This window comes from Urocitellus parryii, chromosome 7 (genome assembly GCF_045843805.1).
Source record: "Urocitellus parryii isolate mUroPar1 chromosome 7, mUroPar1.hap1, whole genome shotgun sequence".
Lineage (NCBI taxonomy): Eukaryota > Metazoa > Chordata > Mammalia > Rodentia > Sciuridae > Urocitellus > Urocitellus parryii.
The window spans coordinates 146,938,297-146,962,246 of NC_135537.1; the positions used below are offsets into that span (position 1 = coordinate 146,938,297).

At 36.6% G+C, this 23,950-nt stretch overlaps 1 protein-coding gene and 1 non-coding gene across 3 annotated transcripts in view; both read left to right on the plus strand.

Annotated features, from left to right (window-relative positions):
* Positions 1–1,093: 1,093 nt before the first annotated feature.
* The window catches only part of Ap2b1 (adaptor related protein complex 2 subunit beta 1), a 115,000-nt gene continuing 92,143 nt past the window's right edge, over positions 1,094–23,950 (plus strand). For both annotated transcript variants that reach the window (XM_077800392.1, XM_077800393.1), the window contains exons 1-5: positions 1,094–1,223; positions 7,234–7,293; positions 12,416–12,521; positions 19,612–19,747; positions 21,458–21,703. In XM_077800392.1, the coding sequence (XP_077656518.1) occupies positions 7,257–7,293; positions 12,416–12,521; positions 19,612–19,747; positions 21,458–21,703 (525 nt within the window). In that variant the 5' untranslated portion in view covers positions 1,094–1,223; positions 7,234–7,256. The remainder of the gene's footprint in view (positions 1,224–7,233; positions 7,294–12,415; positions 12,522–19,611; positions 19,748–21,457; positions 21,704–23,950) is intronic.
* On the plus strand, positions 13,226–13,357 carry LOC113175907 (small nucleolar RNA SNORA8). The gene has a single exon (XR_003300015.1). It is a non-coding gene; the product is annotated as a small nucleolar RNA SNORA8 (small nucleolar RNA).

The following is a 23,950-nucleotide window of genomic DNA, read 5'->3' on the forward strand; positions in this document are numbered from 1 at the left end:
GCTGGCCTTGAACTTGCCATCCTCTTGCCTCAGCCTTCTGAGTTGCTGGGATTACAGGTGTGAGCAGCAAAAAATACAATTCAAAATTTTCAGTCAGAAATAAATACATGTTCACTGTAGAACAGTTGAAAAGTACAAGAAAATATTAGGAAGAAAATTAAAACTCGTTAGCAATTCACCACTTGTAACATTCTGAATGTTCTTTCCAGCCTTTATTTATATATGGGCTGACACACACACAAACATACACACATATATTCTCTCTCTCTCTCTCTCTCTCTCTCTCTCTATATATATATATATATATATATATATATATAATTCTCTCGTTTTTTTTACACCTAGGTTTCCAATTTCCCCTATTTTAATAATAGGGAATACTTACACACGAATGTCATATTAAATTTTTACATCTTACTACTTCCCTGAGAAGAAAGTGTTTTAATACTTTTTGACTCTGCAAGTGGGTGGGCCAAAATGTGAGTTAAAAAAAAAAAATCATCGCTTGTTCCTCAACCTCCCTTACATCATAAATAAACCTTAGGGACAACTGGTTTAATTTGCCCATATTAGCCTTGTTCTCCAGTTACATATTCTGGAATCGAGGTCTTAGTTTCTGAAACACTTGTGTAGGCACATCTGTTACACACTAGGGCTTTATCTACATTTAAGATTCGACAAGAGTAAGGTTGGGGAGATGTTAATTCGGGGCAGAAATTCGAACTCAGATCTGATGCTTTCTGAACTTCTTTTTTTCCCTTTAACCTCACTCTCCTTGTGTATTCGAGGGTTGTGCCACCATTTTCCATTCCTGAGCCTTGGAGAGGTTTGTCCGTGTTTTGTTTTTTTGAAGGAACAGGATATTTCGCTCGTTCTGAGTTTTCCCTGTGTTTAGGTTTTTTAGAAAATTCCTGTGCGAGGAAACATCCAGAGAATGTTGGTTGGTTTGACATATTCCTTGAACCCAGGCCTACCCCGGACCCAGTGAAAAGTCCCCGTTTCCCAGGTGACACTGCCGCCTTTCTAGTTCTCCCGCGCACCCCGATGACGTTGCACGGCGAGGTTCTTTTACGTCAAAGTGCCAGCCCACCATCTTTGTGCCTGGCAAATTGGGTTTTGCGCAGTGGCTTAGACCTAGAGCAAGAATCGGGACGGGCCGGAAACCATTACAACACCCGGGCTGTGCTCTCTGGCTGCCGCCGCCACCCCCGCCCTTGCCTCCGGTGAGTTCACTGTGGCTGGCTTTGGAGTGTGTCCCTAATTGATTGGGGTGGGAGAAAGGGGAACCCCGCTCTGGGCAGGAGTCGGTGGGAGGAAAGGAGCGCGACCGTTGAGGAAGCTGTCGGGTGTGACCGTTGTGAGGAAAGGGTTGGAGAAAGGGTCTCCACCGCGGTGGCTGTTGTGGATTGACGGAAGGCTCGGGTGTGGCAGCAGGTGGCTGGGGGCTTTGGAGGGAGGGTTTGTTTCCAAGTCGGGGTTTAGAGGAACAAGGCCAGGGGTGTGGCCGGTAGACGCTGGAGGCCAAAGGAAAACCATCCTTCCATCCTGCTGGGCGTCGTTCTTTGAGGCTGGGACGTGTCCAGCAAGCGAAAGAGAAAAGGGATTTTCCCCAATGGTCCGTCCATTGAAACCTTGCCTGTCTCCGGTAACTTGAGGTTTAGAGACACCTCTCCCCACTTGATAAGGCATGACCATACCCCTAGGGTCTTGCTCACGTTGGGAAAGAGGGGTTTCAGATACTTGGGAGGAAGGGAAACCTCCAGATTGACCCGATATGAAAGAGGGAGAAGCCAATGTGAATACATATTAACCCGGATTTTTCTTCTTCTTCTTCTTCTTTTTTTCCCTGGGTTTAGCAGGAACAGTTTGGTTTGAGAAGGGCTATGGGTAACACTACAAGTAAAGAAACTGGAATTTCTTGTTATTTCCATATTCTTGGAATTCCAAGAATTTGTACTAGTGGTTTTTGGGGCTAGGTTTTTGTTGAAATAACTTGGCTGCTTCTTTATGAAGTAGTGTGAAGGTAGCGAGGATGCTTCATTAAACTTTTGAATTAAATAGAAAGAAAATATGTATTTTAACTGCCATACAGTTATAACCATTGTTTAAAGGGAATGGCAAAGAAAATGCAATGAGCCCAGGGAAGTAGAATGACTCAAAAAGGTAGTTTGGTCGTAATGAGAAACAATTTAAATTATTAATTGCCTTCCTTGTCGTTATATTGCTTAGCCTCAGGGTACACTTGCAAAGTAATAATAGAAAGCAGCAGATGAAGGAGATGCAGCTGTGCAAGAAAAGGTGTAACACATTCTGATGATGACTAAGCTTGGTGGTAAGGTGAGAACTGTTTGCAGGTATCTTAGCAGTCGCAACTCCCAAGGAAATAGATAATGTGTTCCGAAAACAGCCTCACTGAAAGTTTGGTGGTAAAATTGACCTAAAGCTAACATTTTGACTGTAAATTAAGAGACTCAAGGAGTTCTTCTATTTTCATCCTTTTCTTTGAAAGATCAGTATTTTAGAATATTAGGCACAGGTTTGAACCAAGCTGAACTAGGAGAATATTAGACAGGACACAGTCTCCTTCCTTTCTTCTTTCCCTTCAGGCTGAAGTTTTCCAGAGTTTATTGATATTTTATTAATAATCGGATGTAAAACTTTTGAGCTTCTTTCTGTGTAGTACTGTATTAATATTAGTCTATCAAATTGAAATAGAAATCACATGTGATTTTAGCTTTTTTAAATGTTTCATAGTTTCTGATAAGCTAAATAATACCTGAAGATGCTGTTGTCTTTGTGTTATTGTGGAATATTTGATTAAAAATAAACTTAACAGGGGCTGGGGTTGTAGCTCAGTGGTAGAGCACTCACCTAGCATGTATAAGGCGCTGGGTTTGATCCTCAGTACCGCATAAAAAAAATAAAACAAAGGTATTGTTTCCAGTTAAAAAATATTTTTTAAAAATGAACTTAACACCTCTCACCTTGTAATAAAAGGTTGCTGGGATGACCCTTCTACTTATAATTTGCTTAACTTTGGCTAGTTTTTCACTATGAACATTAAGCTGTAAAGCCTGACTTTATGAGCAAAGAAGGGCCATCTAATGGTCTTACAATTCTAATTTAGCTGCTATTTCCCAGAGAGCCATTTGACATTAAGATTTTTAAAAAAATTTCCTGACCTTATTCTACCCAAACTATTAATCTTATTTTGCTGTTGAGTTTCTGTTTTGGGGAACTGGAGGGAGGGAGGAATGGAAAAAGAGGAGGGACTTTTACAACCTATATTTGACAGAAACTAGGCTATGTTAAATCTAGATATATAATCCTGTACAGGGAGGCCTTCTGTGAAAAGCAGTGACATCACACTCTGGCCTAAGAAAAGTGAGAGTGATTATGTGCATTGACTATGGCAGCTTTGTTATTTAACAATGTCCCTAGGCCATACTGTACATGTTCTCAAACAGCCAGTGACTTGTCATGGTCTGATCTGGTAAAAAGGTAATATGAGTTCAAATTCCATCATGGCTTTGCTTTTCTGGGCTTCTACTGAGGAATAATTTTGTTTTCCCCAGAAGGACTTTGATTTTTTTTAGGCACTTCAACAAATACTTTGTTTTTCTTCAGCTCCATCTTTGGCTTCTAATGCAGAAATTAGTTTTCATCTTTTTGAATTTTGGCAGTGCCCATATCTGAAAAGTGATTGAGTGTATTTCCTTTAAAAATATGAATGTGTAATTTTTTGAGGTGAAATTCACATTATGTAAAATTAACCATTTTAAGATGAACAGTTCAGTGGTATTAAGAACATTCACAGTGTTGTGCAATCACCATCTCTTCTCACTTTTTTTGTTTGTTTGTTTGTTACTGGGGAATTGAATCCAGGGGTATCTCTGAGCTACACCCCCTGTCCTTTTTATTTATTTATGTATGTATTTATTTACTTTTGGTACTGGGGTTGACCTAGAGGCACTTTACCACTGAGCCACATCCCTAACCCTTTTTATTTTTTGAAACAGGGTCTCACTAAGTTGCTTAGGGCCTTGCTAAGTTGCTGAGGCTGGTCTCAAACTTGCAATATCCAGCCTCAGCCTCCCTAGTCACTAACCGAGATTATAGGCATATACCACTGTGCTTGGCTCTCACATTTGTTTAGATTTTTTTCTTGGAGTTTCTTTTGGCTTGGGACAATGACTAACTTGGTACAGTGTTTCTCTGCCAATATGGATAGAGAATATTTTATTACAATTATTTACAATGGTTCCAGTTTAAAAAGAATGTGTTTATCTCTTCTTGTTGGCATTTTGTTGTTTTGCAGTGCTGGGGATTGAACCCAGGGTTTTATGCCTGTTAAGTGCTCTACCACTAAGCTACTTCCCTTACGCCTACCTCTTCTCCTGAGAGCACAGATTCTTAGGTTAGAACTTATACTATGGGCCTCTAAAGATATTTGACTCTCCTTTCTTCCCCAAAATTTTGTGGATATGTATATTTTCCCTAGTTAAGATAAGAACATGATATTCTCACAGTGAACATGACAGAAATATATTCCTCAACATTGAAATTTGTTAGTGGAGATAATGAGTATATGAATTACTAATAAAGGTATGATTTAAGACTATCAATTTACTATTTAGTAGAACGTGATGAAAATTATTTTTAAGAATGTAATATGTGGCTGTGGGCAGTAGAACACACCTGTGATCCCAGTGATTTGGGAGGCTGAGGCAGGAAGATTTCAAATTTGAGGCTAGCCTCAGCAACTTAGTGAGACTCTGTCTCGAAATAAAAAGAGGGACTAGGGTTGTAACTCAACGGTAGAGTGCTCACCTAGCATGCTTGAGGCCCTGGATTGGATCCTCAGCACCACATAAAAATAAATAAAATAAAGGTATTATGTCTAACCAAAAAAACAAATATTAAAAAAAATAAAATAAAAAGAGCTGGGAGTGTAGCTCAGCCCCTGGGTTCAATTCCCAGTACCAAAAAAAAAAAAAAAAAAAAAAGAAAAAATTTAATGCATGGGTATATGTATGAAAACTTTAAAGGACAAAATTTAAAATGGCAGAATAGCTTCCTAAATAGATCATAATATATTTGAGAGAGAGAGAGAGCCCTCTTGTCAGACTCTGGTAATCATTTTTTTTTCTTTCTTTCTTTTTTTTTGTATTGGGATTGAATTCAGGGGCACTCTACTACTAAGCCAAATCCCTGGTCCTATTTTGTATTTTATTTAGAGACAAAGTCTCACTGAGTTGCTTAGGGCCATGCAGATGCTGAGGCTGGTTTGAACTCCCAATCCTCCTGTCTTAGTCTCCCAAGCTGCTGGTATTATTAGACATGAGCCACCACCCCTGGCTCTGGTCATCAATTCTGTATATTGTTTTTTTCTGTTTATATATATAAATTCTAGATAATTTCAAACTTATTTCAAGTCTTTTTTACATGATGAATTTCGTTCTTTCTGTATCTACTTCAGATTTATTTATGTTATGAATGGATTAAGTGATTATAACATTCTTTGAAATTTTTTTAGAAAGGCATTATGTAAACATTACAAGGCAAGCCTTTGTTACGGATTAATTTTTAGTTATAATAAGTATTGGAACAGAAATTTATGCATTCTTCTGTGATGTTTGTGAATTCTAGCTCACTTCTTTTAACAAGGGAATTCAGTGAAGTTCCAGTACAACTTAGGGTCAAGACCATAAATCCTAAATGGCAAATGAGTGTATGTTTCACTAAATTGTATAAGAAGCACATTTTAGAAATCAGATTTGAATCAGACTCTTTTTAATATTTTGGGTTTATCTGGCTTTTTTTTTCTTTAATTACATCGATTTGTTTGGCATTTCAGGTTTTTTTCTCCCAGACCCGTATTTATTATTGTTTGCCAAATGTATGAATGCCTGAGTTTGCCAAATATAGTATCTCTCAAGTTGTACTGACTTGATAGAAAAGAGAAAGTATCAGATGTCTTGTCCTGAAATTGATAATAAATATTATTAACGATGGTAGTAAAGAAGAAGATACTCATTTTTGAGTGCAGAAGGAATATTATTTAAAGAAAAATTGAATATATTTAAAGAAATCAAGTACATGGGACAAAGTCCTAGAGTTTCTCAAATCAAGAAGAATTGTCTCATTATTTTGGAAGAAACAGGACCAGTGCATGCTGCTTTTGTTTTACTAGTAGAACTTTCTGTCAGTTGGATTAAACTTTTCTGGGTCTCAAGACAGAAGAATTAGGGTTGAGATTGAGATCCATGTTCTTACTAATTTTCTTGTACTTAGTGTGACTGAACAAATATCTCAGTCTTTTGCCTTGTTTTTAACTATAAACTGCTATTATTTTTGTCTTTGGGAATACTGTTGGGATAAATGTAGATAATTGGAAATATGAAGGCCACAGATTTAAGAAGATATATTAGTCTCTTTAAGATATGTTAGTCTCTCTAGGTGTTGTGAAAGAACAGTATCCTGTTTTAGACTTTTTTTTTTTTCTTAAAAGAGCTTCCTTTTATAGAAAAGTGTATGTAGTGTTGACTAGGTTGGCAAAATTGTTTTCTCTTTGATCTTACACTGCTTCAGAATTTATGCTTTGAAGTGACTCCATCTTGAAACAGGAAATAACCAAATTTTCCTGAATAAAAAGTTATAGGAAGATCTTTCAAAACAAATTTTTTTTTATTTTATGTGTTTAATTAATTTAAGATATATTTAGGTTTCACTCTTGAAGGCTTTGAGAAGATCATTGTAAACAAAATTACAAAGTCAAGCAGGGTATGGTGGTGAACACTTATAATCCCAGTGACTCGGGAGGATGAAACAGGAGGATTGAAAATTCAAACCCAGCTTCAGAAATTTAGCGAGGCCCTAAGCCATTTAGCCAGACCCTGTCTCAAAAGAAAAAAAGGCCAGATGTGTGGCTCACTGGTTAAGTGCCCCAGTTCAATTCCTGGTACCAATAATAATAATAATAATTTACAAAGCCATAATAGATTCAGATTATTACCCCATTCCTTTGGGCCTTTAGACTTTGTCCCTAGTAGCTCCTTGAGCCAGGAGTTATATATATGTATTTTTTCTCTATCTCTGCAATTACCAATTTGGGTGGTAAGGAAGAAGACATTCTTAAATATTATTAAAATTAACTGGATGTTCTTAAAATTAATCAGATGCCTTAATGTATATATGCAGCATGAATAAATATTTTTTTTTCTCTTGCTACAGGTGCACATTAAAGATCCAAAATCATGACTGACTCCAAGTACTTTACAACAAATAAAAAGGGTAAGTAGGAAAACCTGGTTAAATTTTGGAGATTTTTCAAAGTTGTGGTGTTTTTTTCCTTTGTGTGTATACTAGGGATTGAAGCCAGGGGTGCTCTACCACTGAGCTGTATCCCCAACTGTTTTTTTTTTTTTTTCAGTTGTCAGTGCCTTGTTGTTATTTATGTGCAGGGCTAAGAATTGAACACAATGCCTCACACATGCTAGGCAAGCGCTCTACCACCAAGCTATAACTCCAGCCCCATTTGTACTTATTTTGAGATGGGGCCTTGCTGAGTTGCCCAGGCTATCTTCAACCTGGCAATCCTCCTGCCACATAGGATTAAAGGCCAGCTTTTTATTTTTTAGGGGGGTGGGTTGCTGCTAGGGATCTAACCCCAGGGCTTTGTGCATGCTAGGCAAGTGCTCTACTACTGAGTACCCTTTTGGCTTGAAATCATTGAATTACCTTATTAAAGAAGTGAGTTAGAACTCAAAGGCAACATAAAATACCTCTTACTGTCTGCAGGTTTAGCTAAGTTTTCGGATTGCAAAATCCTACCTTCATTTATCACATTCATTTATTTAGTAAACATTTATTGAGTGTATACAAGTCACTTTCACTTAATACCCAACTTGGTGGAGTTTCTGATTAGATACCCTAATTTCATTGAGTCAGATTAGGTGCAGAGGACACCTAGTACACAAATCTTGGTTTCTAAATACCATATTCCATTATATGAACCAGACTTCTTGGAGAAATAACTAATTCCAAGGCTGGATTGAGGGAATGTACAAATTGAACATATGAACATCTTGTGCCAGAATATAAGGAAGTGCTCAAAAAATGATTGGTATGTCAGGGAGCACATAGCCTAAAGGAATTGCTACTGGCAAAGTTTAGAGTAATTTGAGCAATAAAGTCCTCACAGGCCAGGCATGGTGGTATGCGCCTATAATCCCATGGAAGACTGAGGCAGGCGGATCACAAATTCAAAGCCAGCCTTAACAATTTAGAGAGGTCCTAAGCAATTTAGCCAGACCCCATCTCAAAATAAAAAGGCCAGGGATGAGACTCAGTATCATCATTACAGGCCAGCTTTTTATTTTTTAGGGGGGTGGGTTGCTGCTAGGGATCTAACCCCAGGTTGAACACCTCTGTATCAAAAAATAAACAAAAACAAAAATAAAAAGTCATGGATCATAGCCCATTGAATAATAATAAATCACAATACACAGAGGCATAGATCGTAAATTAGGCGAGAGTTGACAGTGAATGCTAAAACTTGCAGGTGAAAATTTGATTAAGTACAGATATTTCCATAGTTTCCAAGTATTTTTTCACAGATTACTAATTACAAAGGGAAAAATATTTACAGTGTCAAAATCTAGCAGTTACAACTTTAACCAAGTATTCATGTTAATATCAGCAATACTGGAACAAACTTATATCATTTACCTTTGGTATGATATACTGAGAAGACCATTCCATCACTTTAACAATTAGCTTGTCCACAATTTATGACTTCAGGGCAATCATGAGGGAAGGGATTCTATATGTTGGGTGACCTGTTAAAAAAAAGTTACGTGCTGGAGTTGTGGCTCAGCGGTAGAGCGCTTGCCTAGCACGTGTGGGGCCCTGAGTTCGATTCTCAGCACTACATTAAAAATAAATAAAATAAAGATATTGTGTCCAACTACAACTTAATATTAAAAAAAAAAAAAAAAAAAGTTGTGGGCTGGGATTGTGGCTCAGCTGTAGAGCGCTTGCCTCGCACGGGCGGTACCCGGGTTCAATCCTCACCACATAAAAATAAAGGCATTGTGTTGTGTCCATCTACACCTAAATAAATAAATATTAAAAAACAAAGTTGTAATGCAAACAGACTTTGAATTAAAGGAAACTAAAGAGACATGACAATAAATGTAATGTGTAGTCCCAAACTGAAGATTGCTCCAGAGTTGGAAGTGGAGTGGGAATCAAGTTTGAAACCTTGAAATGAGGTCTATAGATTAGATGATGATGTTAATATAACAGTGTTTTAATCATTGTATTAAGGTTATATAAAATAATTTCCTTTTCTTAGAAAACACTGGTAAGTGTATGAATATGTCACAATAAATCCCATTATTTATATTTGTTGCACCAATAAAAATGAATTAAAAAGAAAAAAGATTCACTGATGTATGTACTCAGGGCTAAAGAGGTATGATGTCTGCAGTTACTATTAAATAGTGTAGGGAAAAGGTATATATAAATGCACAGAAGGATTGGAGATGTGGCTCAGTGGTAGAGTATTTGCCTAGCATGTGTGAGGTCCTGGGTTTGATCTCTGGCACCAATTGGAGAAAAAAATGCAGAGAAAATTGTAAAGGAAATGTGGCAAAATAGAGAGGAATCTTACAACTTTAAGACTGAAGTTTTTTAAAAAATTAAAAAGTATAGTAGCCTGGAGTAAATAAGGAGCACCAGAACATTTTCCAGAATACTCGAGCAGTCTGTCATATTTCATCATTTGTGAAATATATAGATGAAAAAATTCTATTGTAATTCAGAAAGCCCCTTAGTGGGTTGTTTAATTATATCAGCTACTAATCAACCTTGTATGAATATATCACAATAAATCCTATTATTTATGTTTGTAATGCACCGATAAAAATGAATTAAAAAGAAAAAAGATGATGATGTTAATATAACAGTGTTTTAACCTTTCAACCTTGTCTACATATTGTGGTTGCCCAGAGAACTTAAAACAATATTGATGCCTTATCCCAACTCCAGAAAACCTGATTTCAGTGGTCTGGGTGAGGAGATTTTAAAAGCTCCCTGGATTATTTTAACGTGTGTAGCCAGGATTGAGAACCATTTCTACCTGTTAGCAATGCTTGGTAGGTTTGATCAGGAAGGAAGAGAAGATATGAATTTAATAAAGTTATGTTATATGAAATACCTTGCTCCCTTTAGTACCCCTCTTTGGCTTTACCCAACTTCTTCCTCCCAATATGTATTATTTACACCTATAAAAGTCATAGCCCTTTATCATTTATTTCAACTTTTCCTGACTTTCTTATTATTTGGAGATGTATTTATTTTTTCTTCTGTTAACTTTTTGTGTGTTTGATGACCAACATATTTTCTATAATGACATGAAGAGATCTTCAAAAATCTTCATTTTACTATTCAAACTTTCTCTTGAAGGGGTCTTGGTGACCATTTTTATTCAGGCATTTTTAAAAGTCTAAGATTTAGAAATTGAATCACTGCTAGATAAATACCACATTTTTTTAAAAAAAGGGCAGACTCTGTTCCATTTGCTTCCTGCAACGCCCACCAGTACTGCCAGTGGAACATATTCTTTAAATTTATGCTATTGGAACTAGAATAATTTCAGTTACATCCTGTTTTGATTCTGCAATTCCTGCTGCTATTCACACTTTTTTTCTGAAACCCTGCTGTTTGTCTTTTACTATTCCCAGAAGTAAATGATGGAAACCCTAAGACTTAGCTGGATTTGGCAGCATAGGACTTGGTGAAGAGAAAAATGACTCTTTAGAGGGCCTAGCTTTTCTGCTCTGCTATTTCTTTTTTAACTGTCAATAACAGTGAGTTTGTAACAGTTTGCTTGCCTTTTGGGATGGATATTAATGAAACAAGCCTTTCTAGTGCTCATTTTATCAATTTCATCCTTCCCTCTTAAGGGCTTCAGGGAGATCACTAGTGTACAGTCATACTGATGAATTAGGTCTGGTTAAAAAGAACACTGAAAATAGTCTTGAAGATGGAGAAAAATAAGACAAGTTGTATCAAGTTTGGGGATATAGATGGAAGGTAGAGCTGGAATCAGCCTTTTTCTCATGGGCCACATGGTGAGTTTTTGGTTGTTCCACCATCCCTTTAACTTTAAAACAGATAAGGATTATTACCTTCTTTCTTATTTTGTCCTTGGCATCCTGAAAAAAGGTGAACCAGGAGACTGGGCCTTAAAAGTGGTGATAGTTCCTGGCATTTCACAGTGTAGACTCCTTAACAGGAGTATAATGTATAACATTCATGATTATTCGTTTAGGTGGGGCATATAGCTCAAGATCATACTTTTAGAAATGAGCCTAATTTATACCATTGCCACTTCAAAATTATGATTGTCAGATTGATTGAATAGGGTCGGACCTAAAAACCCATACTTTTAGGCTCATTTCTAAAAGTATGATCTTGAGCTATATGCCCCACCTAAACTTTAACTTATTAAGATACTGATTTAGAGCAGTGGTTCTGAACCCTAGTTGTGTATTAGAATCACTTAGAGGAACCTTTAAAAAGAGAAAAGTAAAGCCAGTCACAGTGGCACATGCCTATAATCCCAAGGACTTAGAAGGCTGAAGCAGGAGGACTGTAAGTTCAAAGCCATCCTCAGCAACTTAGGCCCAGACCTTGTCTCAAAATAAAAAGTAAAAAGTGTTGGGGATGTGGCTCAGTGATTAAGTGCCCCTGAGTTCAATGCCTGGTACCCAAAAAGAAAGAAAAAGTAAGAGTTCTTCTTGATATTCTGATTCATTTGGTTCATATGGAGCCTAAGCATTGTTACTGTTAAATATTTCTGACAGTAAGTAGTAGGGTGTGGCCAAGGTTTAGCACATCTGGATTTGAGAGTCAGGAGACAGAGTGATAAGCCCAACTCTTATCACTAACCATTTTGTAACCTTCAACTTCTTTATCTGTAAATTTGGGAGCAGGTATATGAGATGATACATATTTCTTCTGGTTTGAAAACACTGATTTTTAAACCTGCTCCTTGCCTACATTTATTTTCTTCTGAGGACCTTAAAATTCTGATGGGAGATGATACCTCAGTTATTGTTCTGTTCCCATCATAAGTACATATCATGATGTTTACTTTTTCCTACTCTTATGGTTCCCAAAGATCTGAATTTCACCTTAAGTTAGGTTATAACTGAAAAGGTCTTAGAAACATTTGTGGTGTCCTTATCAGTGGGTTAGTAAATATTCTAGAACTTTGAAGTTTACATACCTATAATTTTTTATTTTAATTGCTGCCATGTTATCCTGGTGTAACTGCATAATGTGATGTGTTCTACTCTGGTTATCTGGTCCTGGAACCTCACCCATTGGTTCTTATCTCTTGTAGGAGAAATCTTTGAATTAAAAGCTGAACTCAACAATGAAAAGAAAGAAAAGAGGAAGGAGGCTGTGAAGAAAGTGATTGCTGCTATGACTGTGGGGAAGGATGTTAGGTAAGAGAGTATTCACTAATGCTATTGATCCATAGCCCATTTTATGGCCTTTGCTGCTTTTCTTTAAAATCATAGACCCACTGCATCCAATGGTGGTGCCTGTAGTTCCAGCTATTGGGGAGGCTGGGGCTGGAGAATTGCCTGAGAATAAGAGTTTGAAGCCAGCATGGGGACCTTGCCTCTTCTGACTTAAGTATTTTGTTTGTTTTTTTAGAAGAGTGAAATGACTTGATTTTGTTGCATATAGATGGCATAAAACATCCTGAGTACTGGCACAGTTACAAATCTGTCGACTGAGGAAATTTTAGAAGATGATAAAAGTATACTGAGAAGCTGAAGTTCACATATTCTTTAATTTGCTCAAGCCAGTACCCTCAACTTAACAATTCCACATTTTTTAATTTAAGATGGAAATCTGTCTTAACAAATTTGATCAGATTTTTTGTTTGTTTCTGTAATTTAATGAGACCATTTGAAAATAAGTAAGGATTATCTTTAGGCCTTGTGGATTCCAAAGGTCCTTTCATGAGATCAAAGCTATGTTTAAAATAATGCTTAGAAGTTACTTACCTTTTTCATCATTTTTATGTTTGCACTGATGGTATGAAACAGCTGTGGGTAAAACTGTTAGTGTTTTAGTATGAATCAAGGAGTGGTGCTGGCCATAGCAGTCATTATATTTGTTACTACAACATACTTGGGACCACCCTTCATGAAGCATTAAAATTCTATTAAAACTTTAACCTTTTAAATGAGAGTGTGTTAGAAATTCATTAACTGACTTTGGTTTTCTTGGCTTTGTGCATATTAAACCTGGTATTTCTATTGATAAAATATTTTAGTTTCTTATGCTGCTTCAGTTTGATAGTCTTCTATAGTAAAGGTTTTAATAAAAAAAACTTGAATTTTGAATACAAATTTTTATAATTTATGGAATGAAATGGGAATTACTTATAAAGTACTTTTCCTGCATTGCGGAGTGTGATGGTTGAGAAAACACTCTGTGTGATTGTTTGAATTGCAGAAACCATTTTTATGTGAAAGAATGATTGACGGGCTGGGGATATGGCTCAAGCGGTAGCGCACTCGCCTGGAATGCGTGCGGCCCGGGTTCGATCCTCAGCACCACATACCAACAAAGATGTTGTGTCTGCCGAGAACTAAAATAAATAAATAAATAAATATTTTTTAAAAAAAAAAAAGAAGAAAGAATGATTGACAAGATATATTTAATCAGACTTTGGTATTTGGGATGCATTTTATAAAAAATGAATCTATCATTTCAAGGGGAAAAAATTGACAGTAGATAAATTTCAAGCTTTAAAGTAAAATTTGCAGTTTTGGAAAATTTGTGTCATAATTCAGTTCAATAGATTTCTAATACCTAAACACTTCTCTAATGAGATTGTTTGTGAAATTGATAAATGTGATTATTTGCTGTGATATAATGAAATATGTTAACATTGAAGGATCTGAAAACTCAGTGAACCAATATTTTCTAAATGACCAATGCACGTATCATAAAATTTTGCATGGGTAAAAGATCCATTCAAAATGTATGATAAGTAAATGGATTTTAATGCAACCAAGTACAAAAGGCTTATCCATATGGTTTCAGACTTCACATTGTAAATATCTTAAGAAAGTTCTATTTATAAGCTAAAAAAGTGAAAAACCCTCATTTTGTAGTTTTGATGTAGTGTCAAAAAAGAATATCCATTTGACCCAGCTATCCTGCTCCTCAGTCTATTACCAAAGGACTTAAAAACAGCATACTATAGTGACATAGACACACCAATGTTCATAGCAGCTCAGTTCACAATAGCTAAACTGTGGAAACCAACCTAGATGCCCCTCAACAGATGAATGGATAGAGAAACTGTGGTATGTATATACAATGGAATATTTTTCAGCAGTAAAAGAGAATAAATTATGGCATTTGCAGGTAAATGGATGGAGTTGAACAATATCATGCTAGGGTGAAGTAAACCAATCCCCCAAAACCAAAGGTCGAATATTCTCTCTGATAAGTGAATGCTGATTCGTAAGGGTGAGGCATGAGGAGAATGGAGGAACTTTGAGCAATGGGAGAGAGGGTAGAGGCAAGGGGGCAGGGAAGATGGTGGAATGAGATGAACATCATTATCCCTAGATACATGTATGACTGCACATATGGTACAACTCTACATCATGTACAACCAGAGAAATGAAAAGTTGTGCTCCATTTGTATACAACTAATCAAAATGCATTCTGTCATGTATAACTAATTAGAACAAATAATTTTAAAAAAGAATATACAGTTAAATGAAAAAGCTATTAAATATTTCTCCCTTTTCCATGTTATATATGTATGTGTATGAAGCTGAATTTTTCTTCTTATACTTCAGCCAAAAACAACATTCTGCAACAGAGTCATGTTTCACTATAGTATGCTGACTTTAATTCTTCAGGATAAATACCTAGAAGTGGTGTAGCTGGGTCAAACGGTGCTTCCATTCCTAATCTTTTGAGAAACCTCCATACTGATTTCCATAATGATTATGCTCCTTTATAATCCTGCAACAATGTAACAGTGTTCCTATTTTTCCATCACTTATTACTATTTGTATTCTTTTTTATCTTATTTTTTAATTTTTGGTATTAGGAATTGAACCCACAGGTACTTTACCACAGAGCTACATCCCCGGATATTTTTATTTTTTATTTTGAGACAATGTCTCACTAAGTTTGAGGTCTTGCTGAATTGCTGAGGCTGACCTTGAACTTGTGATCCTCCTGCCTCAGCCTTCCAAGTTGCTGAGATTATAGGTGTGAGCCACTGTGGCTTGCTATTTGTATGGGGGAGGGGCATTTCTAGGGTATGTTTTTTTTGGTACCAGGGATTGAACCCAGGGAGACTTAACCACTGAGCCACATGCCCAGCTCTTTTTTTTTTTTTTTTAAAAACATCTTATTTAGAAACAGTCTCACTGGGTTGCCTCAGGCCTTGCTGAATTGCTGAGGCTGGCTTTGAATTTATGATCCTCCTGCCTCAACCTCCCTAGTTTCTGGGATTGTAGGCATGTACCATTATCCCTGCTGGGTATTTATATTCTTAATGGCTGCCATTCCAAGTAAAATGAAATGAAATCTCATTCTAGTTTTGATTTGCATTTCCCTAATTGCTAAAGACATTGAACATAAGATGTATATATTAAAGGCAGTACAATTTCTACAAAAGAAGGATTCAAGCATAGGAATTTTTCCAAGAACTCTTCTTGGAAGAGATGCAGAATGAGTTGTTCCTGGAAAGAGCACAAACAGAATATAAAGAGATTAGCTATTTGTAGATTATCATAGTTCAATCTCTCCTGCAAGTAATGTCAAGCTCAGCATCGTCCAGTAGACATACAATGTGAGCTACATATGTAATTTTAAAAGAAATGGATGAAACTAACTTTAATAAATTTTATTTGATCTATTATATCTTGAATATTCTTTCAGCAAATGATCAATATAAATATTTTGTGCCTGTGTGTGGTACTAGGAATTAACCTAGGAGCTTTCTATTATTCTCAGCCCTTTTAAAATTTTTATTTATTTATTTATTTTGGTAATGGGAATTGAATCCAAGGGTGTTTTACCAGTGAGTTACATTACCAGTATCTTATCCCCACCTTTTTTTTGAGACAGGGTCTCAGTAAATTCCTGAGGCTGGCCTTGAACTTGGGATCTCCTGCCTTATCCTTCTGAGTTGCTGGAATTACAGGCCTGCACAGTCATGCCAGTCAATATAAACAATTTTTTAAAAATTGTTTTTGTTGATGGACCTTTATTTTATTCATTTATTTATACATCGTACTGAGAATTGAATGCAGTGCCTCACACATGCAAGGCAAGCACTCTATCACTGAGCCACAACCCCAGCCCAACATAAACAATTTTAAAAGAGAGAGTCTAATTACATTTATCACACACAGTCTTCAAAATCCAGTGCTTTATATCATTTCTCAGTTTGGACTAGCCACATGTGACCAGTGCCTACCATATTGGAAAGTTTATGTTTCTAGCTTTATAAGATGGTACTTAACAGTTTTTTCCCTCTAGAATTTAAACTGTTAAATCTTGGTCTTATGTGGGTTGTTAGAATTATTTAGGATCTTTAGTTTATAATGGGTTAATGCTCCATATTAATTACTGGTTTTAAAGTCATTCTGCATATGAGCTATTCTTCTAGGAAAGGGAAAGAAAACTCATTTTGGAGTATTTATTAAATATCAACATGTGCCTGAAACTATGAGAGATATTGTACAGATAAACAGTTGGCTGCCTTTCAAAACAGAAGTCAGTGCTTCACTGGAGATGTGATAGATTCTTTGAATTTGCAGTCTATCTTGCCTTTTGTAAATAATTCCTATTTCTGTACCCTGTATTTGTGTGTGTACAGGAGCTATACCATGGAACTATTTTAGTCATTCTCTTAATATTCTGTATAAATATACTGACAGTTTTTTTTTCTTCTATACTATTGTAAGATATTTAGGAATATGTTATGTTTATAAAGTACCTTAATAAAACCTTAGAGGTAGGTTAATTTCTAACTTTCCATAGTTAACCTGAATTTTTTCTTTTGTTTCTTTCACAGTACTGGGGATGGAACCCAGGGGCACTCTACCACTGAACTACATGCCCAGCTCTTTTATTTATTTACTTTGAAACAGAATCTCACTAAGTTGCTGAACCTAGCCTCAATCTTGTAATCTTGCTCCCTCAACCTTCCAATTCATTGGGATTAGAGGCATATGCCACCCCTGTCAGTCTCTTTAATACATTTTTATAACGTAGTTATACTTTAAAATCCAACAAACTCATGGGCTGGGGATGTGGCTCAGTGGTAGAGCACTTTCCTTGCATGCACAAGGCCCCGGGTTCAATTACCAACACTGCTAAATAAATAAATAAAATCCAACAAGCTTATTAATCCTCCAAGCTAATGGTGTTACTTTGTGAATAGAAACATAGATAGTTTTCCTGTGGCTTAGAGGAGAATGTAAATTATGAAATTACTAGAACTTGGGAAAGGTATAAAATACTTTTATATTTGATTCACTCACAAAATTTTTGTTGTTGTTAATATCAGGGATTGAACCCAGAGGGGCTTAATCACATCTCCAGCCCTTTTTAAAAAAAAAAAAAAATTTAAAGATGTTGTTGAACCTTTATTTTATTCATATATTTATATGTGATGCTGAGAATCGAACCCAGTGCATGATAGGCATGCGCTCTACCATTGAGCCATATCCCTAGCCCCCACAGCCCTTTTTATTTTTAATATTGAGACAGCATCTTGCGAAATTGCTTTGCAAGAGTTTCGCTAAATGACACTCACATTTTCATTTGATTGAATGTGTAATGTTAAAAATAAGCTGGGTACAGTAGCACACACCTGTAATCTCAGTGCTCAGGAGGCTGAGGCATCAGCCAGCCTCAGCAATTAAGTGAGGCTCTAAACAGCCTTGTGAGATCCTGTCTCAAAAAAATAGGGGAAGTAGGGAGTTTGGAATATGGCTCAGTGGTTATTCAACCTGGGTTCAATCGCTAGTACCAAAAAAAGAAAAGGTAAATACATTTCACTAAAAGGAAATTAGGACATTAGAAAAATGACTGGTGCTGAATCTGGTATTAGACATGTACAGATGAGCCTGGGTGAAGCATCGTGTCATATGAGAAGGCAAGGAACTGCTGAAAATACAGGGCCATTTCACAAGGACCCTGGAGTTAATTAAGTTCAAGGATGGAGGGCTGGGCATGGTGTGCATGCCTGTAATTCCAGGGACTTGGGAGGCTGAGACAGGATTGCAAATTCAAAACCAGCCTTAGCAATTTAGCTTGCAAAGCCCTAAGAAGTTTAGTGAGATACTGTCTCAAAATAAAGAGGGCCAGGGCTCAGTAGTTGATTGCCCTTTAAATCCCTAGTGCCGCCCCCCACCCAAAAAAAAAGTGATGGGGCAGCAGTTGGAAGAATATGAGCATTAAAAAGTATAACAACTGTAGTGCTTTGAAACTGCAGTAGATTGATATCAAGAATTACTTAATCCACGTGAATCAACCGTGTAATATGATGTATTAAGAACTATGTAATGTTATGAACGACCAATAAAAAAAAATAAAAAATAAAAAAAAAGTGGATTTATACTGACAAAAAAAAAAGAATTACTGTTTTTTTTTCTTTTTAGTATGAGAAAGATTGATTTTTAAAAAAAGATTTGTAGAAAGATACACTAAAATATTGTAGATGAAATGAGAGGATGTCTGGGATTTATTTTAAAATAATCCAGGGGGTGGGGATATAGCTCAGTGGTAGAGTGCTTGAGATCCTGGGTTCAAACTCCTGCCTCACAAAAAATTTTAAAAATTAAAAAAAAAAAATCCAGAGCAACCAAGTAAATGTGGGGATGAGAGTAGGGGCAGTAGGTTGAATACATAAATTAAACAAGATTGGGCATGTAGCAGTATTTGTGGGTGAGGGGTACATTGGGCTTGTATATTGCACTCTCTACTTGTTTGGAATTTTTCATAAAAACAAGTTGTTTTCAAAAACTACTTTGAGGACTGGGACTATAGTTCAGTGATAGAATGCTTGCATGAGGTTTCAACCCCAGCACCATCAAAAAAAGAAGAAAAAAAAAAGCCATTTAGAGTCCTTGGGACCAGTACTCCAATTCCTTTAGTAATTAATTTCCATGATAATCATCCCTGTAGTGGCTGGATGTAGTGACCCATGCCTATAATCCCAGTGATTCTAATCCCAGTGACTTTGGAGGCTAAAACAAGGAGGATCACAAATTGGTGGCTAGCTTCAGCAATTTAGTGAAGTCATTAGCAACTTAGTGAGTTCCTGTCCCAGACTAAAATATAAAAAGGAATATAGTAATGGTAAGGCGCCTCTAGGTTCTCTCCAGTACCAAAACCAAAAAACTTAACAAGCAAATAATTGTCACTATGGGGACACTGTCCTTGTATCAAATCATTGAATCAAGCCATTTCTTCATTTTCCAGCAGTTTAGCACCCACGCCTGTTTACTTTCTTTTTTCTCTTTCCCTTCTCAGTTCTCTCTTTCCAGATGTAGTGAACTGTATGCAGACTGATAACCTGGAACTGAAGAAACTTGTGTATCTCTACTTGATGAATTATGCCAAGAGTCAGCCAGACATGGCCATCATGGCTGTCAACAGCTTTGTGAAGGTAACTTTTCCCAAGGACTGCAGCAATCCCTTCTATTTCCAATAACCATTTTAGAAGTGACTCTTGGTATAGTTAGTGTCTGCATTGCAAATAAGCAACCTGTTTCAGAGGAAGGCTGCCAGGGAAGTATTGGCGATAAGTAGAACTGTTCATGTTTTAAGCATTCCATAAGTCAGCATGTGTCATCAAGCGGAGTTCAAACCATATGTTGAGCCTTCTGTTAGCACTGCTTGGTACACGTATCCTTGCCAGATGGGTAGAATAAAGCCAGGTGAAACCTCACTGTTTTACCTTCCAAGGCTGACTAAGGTGGGCATATCGTTATTGTATTAGTTACCTGTGGCTTTATGTATTTTATTTTTGTAGAAATTAGCTTAACAGCCATCAGTATTAGAAACTATAGGAAGTATTACTTTCGTTTCACTTCCTAGGTCTTAAAATATTTGATTAAGATTTTTTTACTATGGAAAATTTCAAATATTCATACTATAATTCCTAAATACTCATAATTTTAATAATTACACTTCCTATATGTGTAGTTTTGGGATCTCCACACCCCTTTCCTGCTAGATAAATTTTAAGCAAAGCCAATACATCATATCATTTCATCCTTACATTTGTCAGAATAAGATATCTTTTTCAAAAATATAACCAGAGTACTATTGTCACATCTTTAAAAACTTTTAAAACCTCAAAAATTGCCTTAATGTAATTGAGTAGATAGATTTTTTTTCCTGTCATTAGATTTGATAAACATAATAATAAGATTGTTTCCATTAATTTTTTTTTCTCTGACCGGAAATTAGTTTACATTAAAAAAAAGAGAAAAAAAAAACCTGGGTGTGGTAATACATGCCTGTAATCCAGTGACTTGGGAGATGGAGGCAGTAGGATCCAGGAGGACTGTAAATTCAAGGTCAGCCTCAGTAATTTTGTGAGGCTCAAAGCAACTTGGTGAGACCTGTCTCAAAATATAAAAAACTAAAAGGGCTGGAGATGTAGCTCATTGGTTAAGTGCCTCTGATTAAATCCCTAATACCAAAAAAAAAAAAAAAAGAAATGACAGCATCTCTAAAAATTAACTTTTATTTAAAGTTTGAAAAAGTATCAATATGTTTCTTTCTTCTTGTAGACTTTTTGGGCTTTTTTTGTGTTTTTCTGTATAATACAAATCAGAGGGAAGATAACTTTCATTCTCCCCACCTGGTGGTTCATAGATGAAATATAATCACCGTTTTCATATATTTGCCACTATTATCTTTCCATGTTAAGTGCCTTTATAATCATTGTGTGTGTGTGTCTGTCTTTCTGTTCAATCCATTGGGAAGATTTTGATTTACATACTTTGAAAGTTAGAGCTGTGCATGGATTTATATGGCTAGCCTTGGATTAAATACTACTGGGCTTTTCCTTATTTTGAATATTAAACAGGTGATTTCCTTCTTGCTAAGTTGCTCAGGTTGGCCTCAAATTTTGATCCTCCTGCCTTAGCCATCCAACTAGGTGGGGTAATAGGCATATGTACCACTATGCCTGGCTTCCTTCTAAACTCTTGAATAGACAACTAAAACTTTTACTTAGAAAAGGAATAGGGAGATTATGTTGTGTTGTAGGTGTAACCAGAAACTTAAATTACTAAAATATTCTCTTGTGGTTTGCATCAACTGGACTGTTTACCTTATTTACTCAGAACTGATACTGTTTTTGTAGGACTGTGAAGATCCCAATCCTTTGATTCGAGCCTTGGCGGTTAGGACCATGGGTTGCATCCGGGTGGACAAGATTACAGAATATCTCTGTGAGCCCCTCCGCAAGTGCTTAAAGGATGAAGACCCCTATGTTCGGAAAACAGCAGCAGTCTGTGTGGCAAAACTCCATGATATCAATGCCCAGATGGTGGAAGATCAGGGATTTCTGGATTCTCTACGGGATCTCATAGCAGATTCAAATCCTATGGTAATAAACTGCTTTTATAAAGAGAACAATATTTAAAATGTGTCCCTTTTCAGCTAGGCACGGTGGTGCACCCCTTGTTAATCCCAGCAGTTTAGGAGGCTAAGGCAGGAGGATCGCAAGTTCAAAGTCAGCCTCAGCAAAAGCGAGGTGCTAAGCAACTCAGTGAGACCCTGGCTTTAAATAAAATATAAAATAGGGCTGGGGGATGTGGCTCAGTGGTCAAGTGCCCCTGAGTTCAATCCCTGACACCCTCCCCCCCAAAAGTGTCCCTTTTCAAAACATGTTTAACACAACCTGTCTTTGGGACATTGGATCATAGATACCTATGGAAACATGACTATTGTGTACCTCTCGCCCTCAGTGTTTTTGAGGTGTGACAATTGTTCAAAATATAAGCACTATAGAGTCTTAAAACAAAACTTTCTATTATACCTACCCCTGTATTTCCTCAGAAATAAACTTTATAATCATTTTCTTCACGTGGTTTTACCTTAAAATTTTATACATACATACACATTTTTTTAGGAGAGAGAGAATTTTTTAATATTTATTTTTTTAGTTTTTGGCGGACACAGCATCTTTATTTGTATGTGGTGCTGAGGATCGAACCCGGGCCGCACGCATGCCAGGCGAGCCCGCTACTGCTTGAGCCACATCCCCAGCCCACATACACATATTTTAAGGTTATTTTTCCCAAGAGCAGTAGTGCATACCTAACATCCCAGCAACTCGGGAGGCTTAGATAGGAAGATTGCATGTTCAAGGCCAGCCTCAGCAATTTAGCCAGACCCTGTGTCAAAATAAAAAGGACTGGGCTGATGTACCTCAATGGCAAAGTACCAAAAAAAAAAAAAAAAAAAGAAAGAAAGAAAAAATTAGACAATAAAGATTCTTCATTTTGATTCAGTTTCTATTTCTATACTAAGAGAAAATACCAAAAACATGTATCTGAAGAAAATAATCTCTTGGTACCAGGGTTTGACCCAGGGGCACTTAACCACTTAGCCACATCCTCACTCTTCTTGTTTTTTATTTTGAATACAGGGTCTCAGAGAGTTGCTTAGGGCTTCCATAAGTTGCTGAGGCTAGCTTTGAACTTGTGATCCTCCTGCCTCAGCCTCCAGAGCCAGTGAGATTGTAAGCATGTACCACCATGCCTAGCTTTCTAAAGTTTTTGAGTTTGAACTGGATATAGTGATGATACACATTGTATAATGAAGGGGGTCAAGTGAACCATTGAGACTTATTTGAATTGATTTGTCACTAAGTGTCATTACTGAGAAGAGGGAGGAATAGCCACTTTCTTTAAAGTGTTCCCCTTTTTGTCTACTATAGTATTTAATTGGAGACAAATAACTAAGTGTTAATCAGTAGATAACCTCTATTTTTTTGCTGAAGTTTTTCAATGGAGAGAAGAGTTAGAAGTTGCCCGAAATAGATATTTTTCTTCCTTGCCAATTACGTACTCAGGTCTTCTTTGATGTCTCATTTGGTTCAACTTATTTTCTGGGTAACCTTGGCTTTCCGTTTATTATCTTTTCAGATTAGTAGTAAGGTCAAAGAATGAAGCAAGCTACATATTTTAAAGGTATTATTCTGACTAATATCAGGAATCTTTAGTCACCTTTAGGCTTAGGGATGAGTGTGGAACCAAGACTTCTCTAAGGGCATAACAACCTGTGTAATATTTAATCATAATGTTTGTACAAACAACCCCCACTCCAAGCAGCACCATGTGACACCTTTTCTTTTTTTTAAGATAAGTTTATGAGGCAATAATATCTATTGTATGGAATGTTTAACTGGTACCAACTTGAGTTTATGTTACCACTTTTGATTCAATATTACTTTTTTAAATATTTTTTTTTAGTTGTCAATGTACCTTTATTTATTTTTTTATTTACTTGTATGCTTTGCTGAGAATCAAACCCAGTGCCTCGCACATGCCGGGCAAGTGCTCTTTCACTGAGCTCTATAACTCTAGCTCCAGATTCACTGTTATCTAGAGCAGCTGTCTTTGAAGTTCTCTGAGGACAAATAAGGAGATGAAGTGTTTGGGTTCCAAGCACCAACCAGATAAGCAGAATGTCATGTACCCTGTGGAAACTTATTAAATATTCATTGGTGCTAAAAATGGATAGAGAGCTAGAGGTATAACTCAGAGCTCTCCTTGTTTAGCATGTGGGAGGCCCTGGGTTTGATTCTCTCACTAGAGGAGGTGGGGAATAGAAGAGTGGATTTAAATGA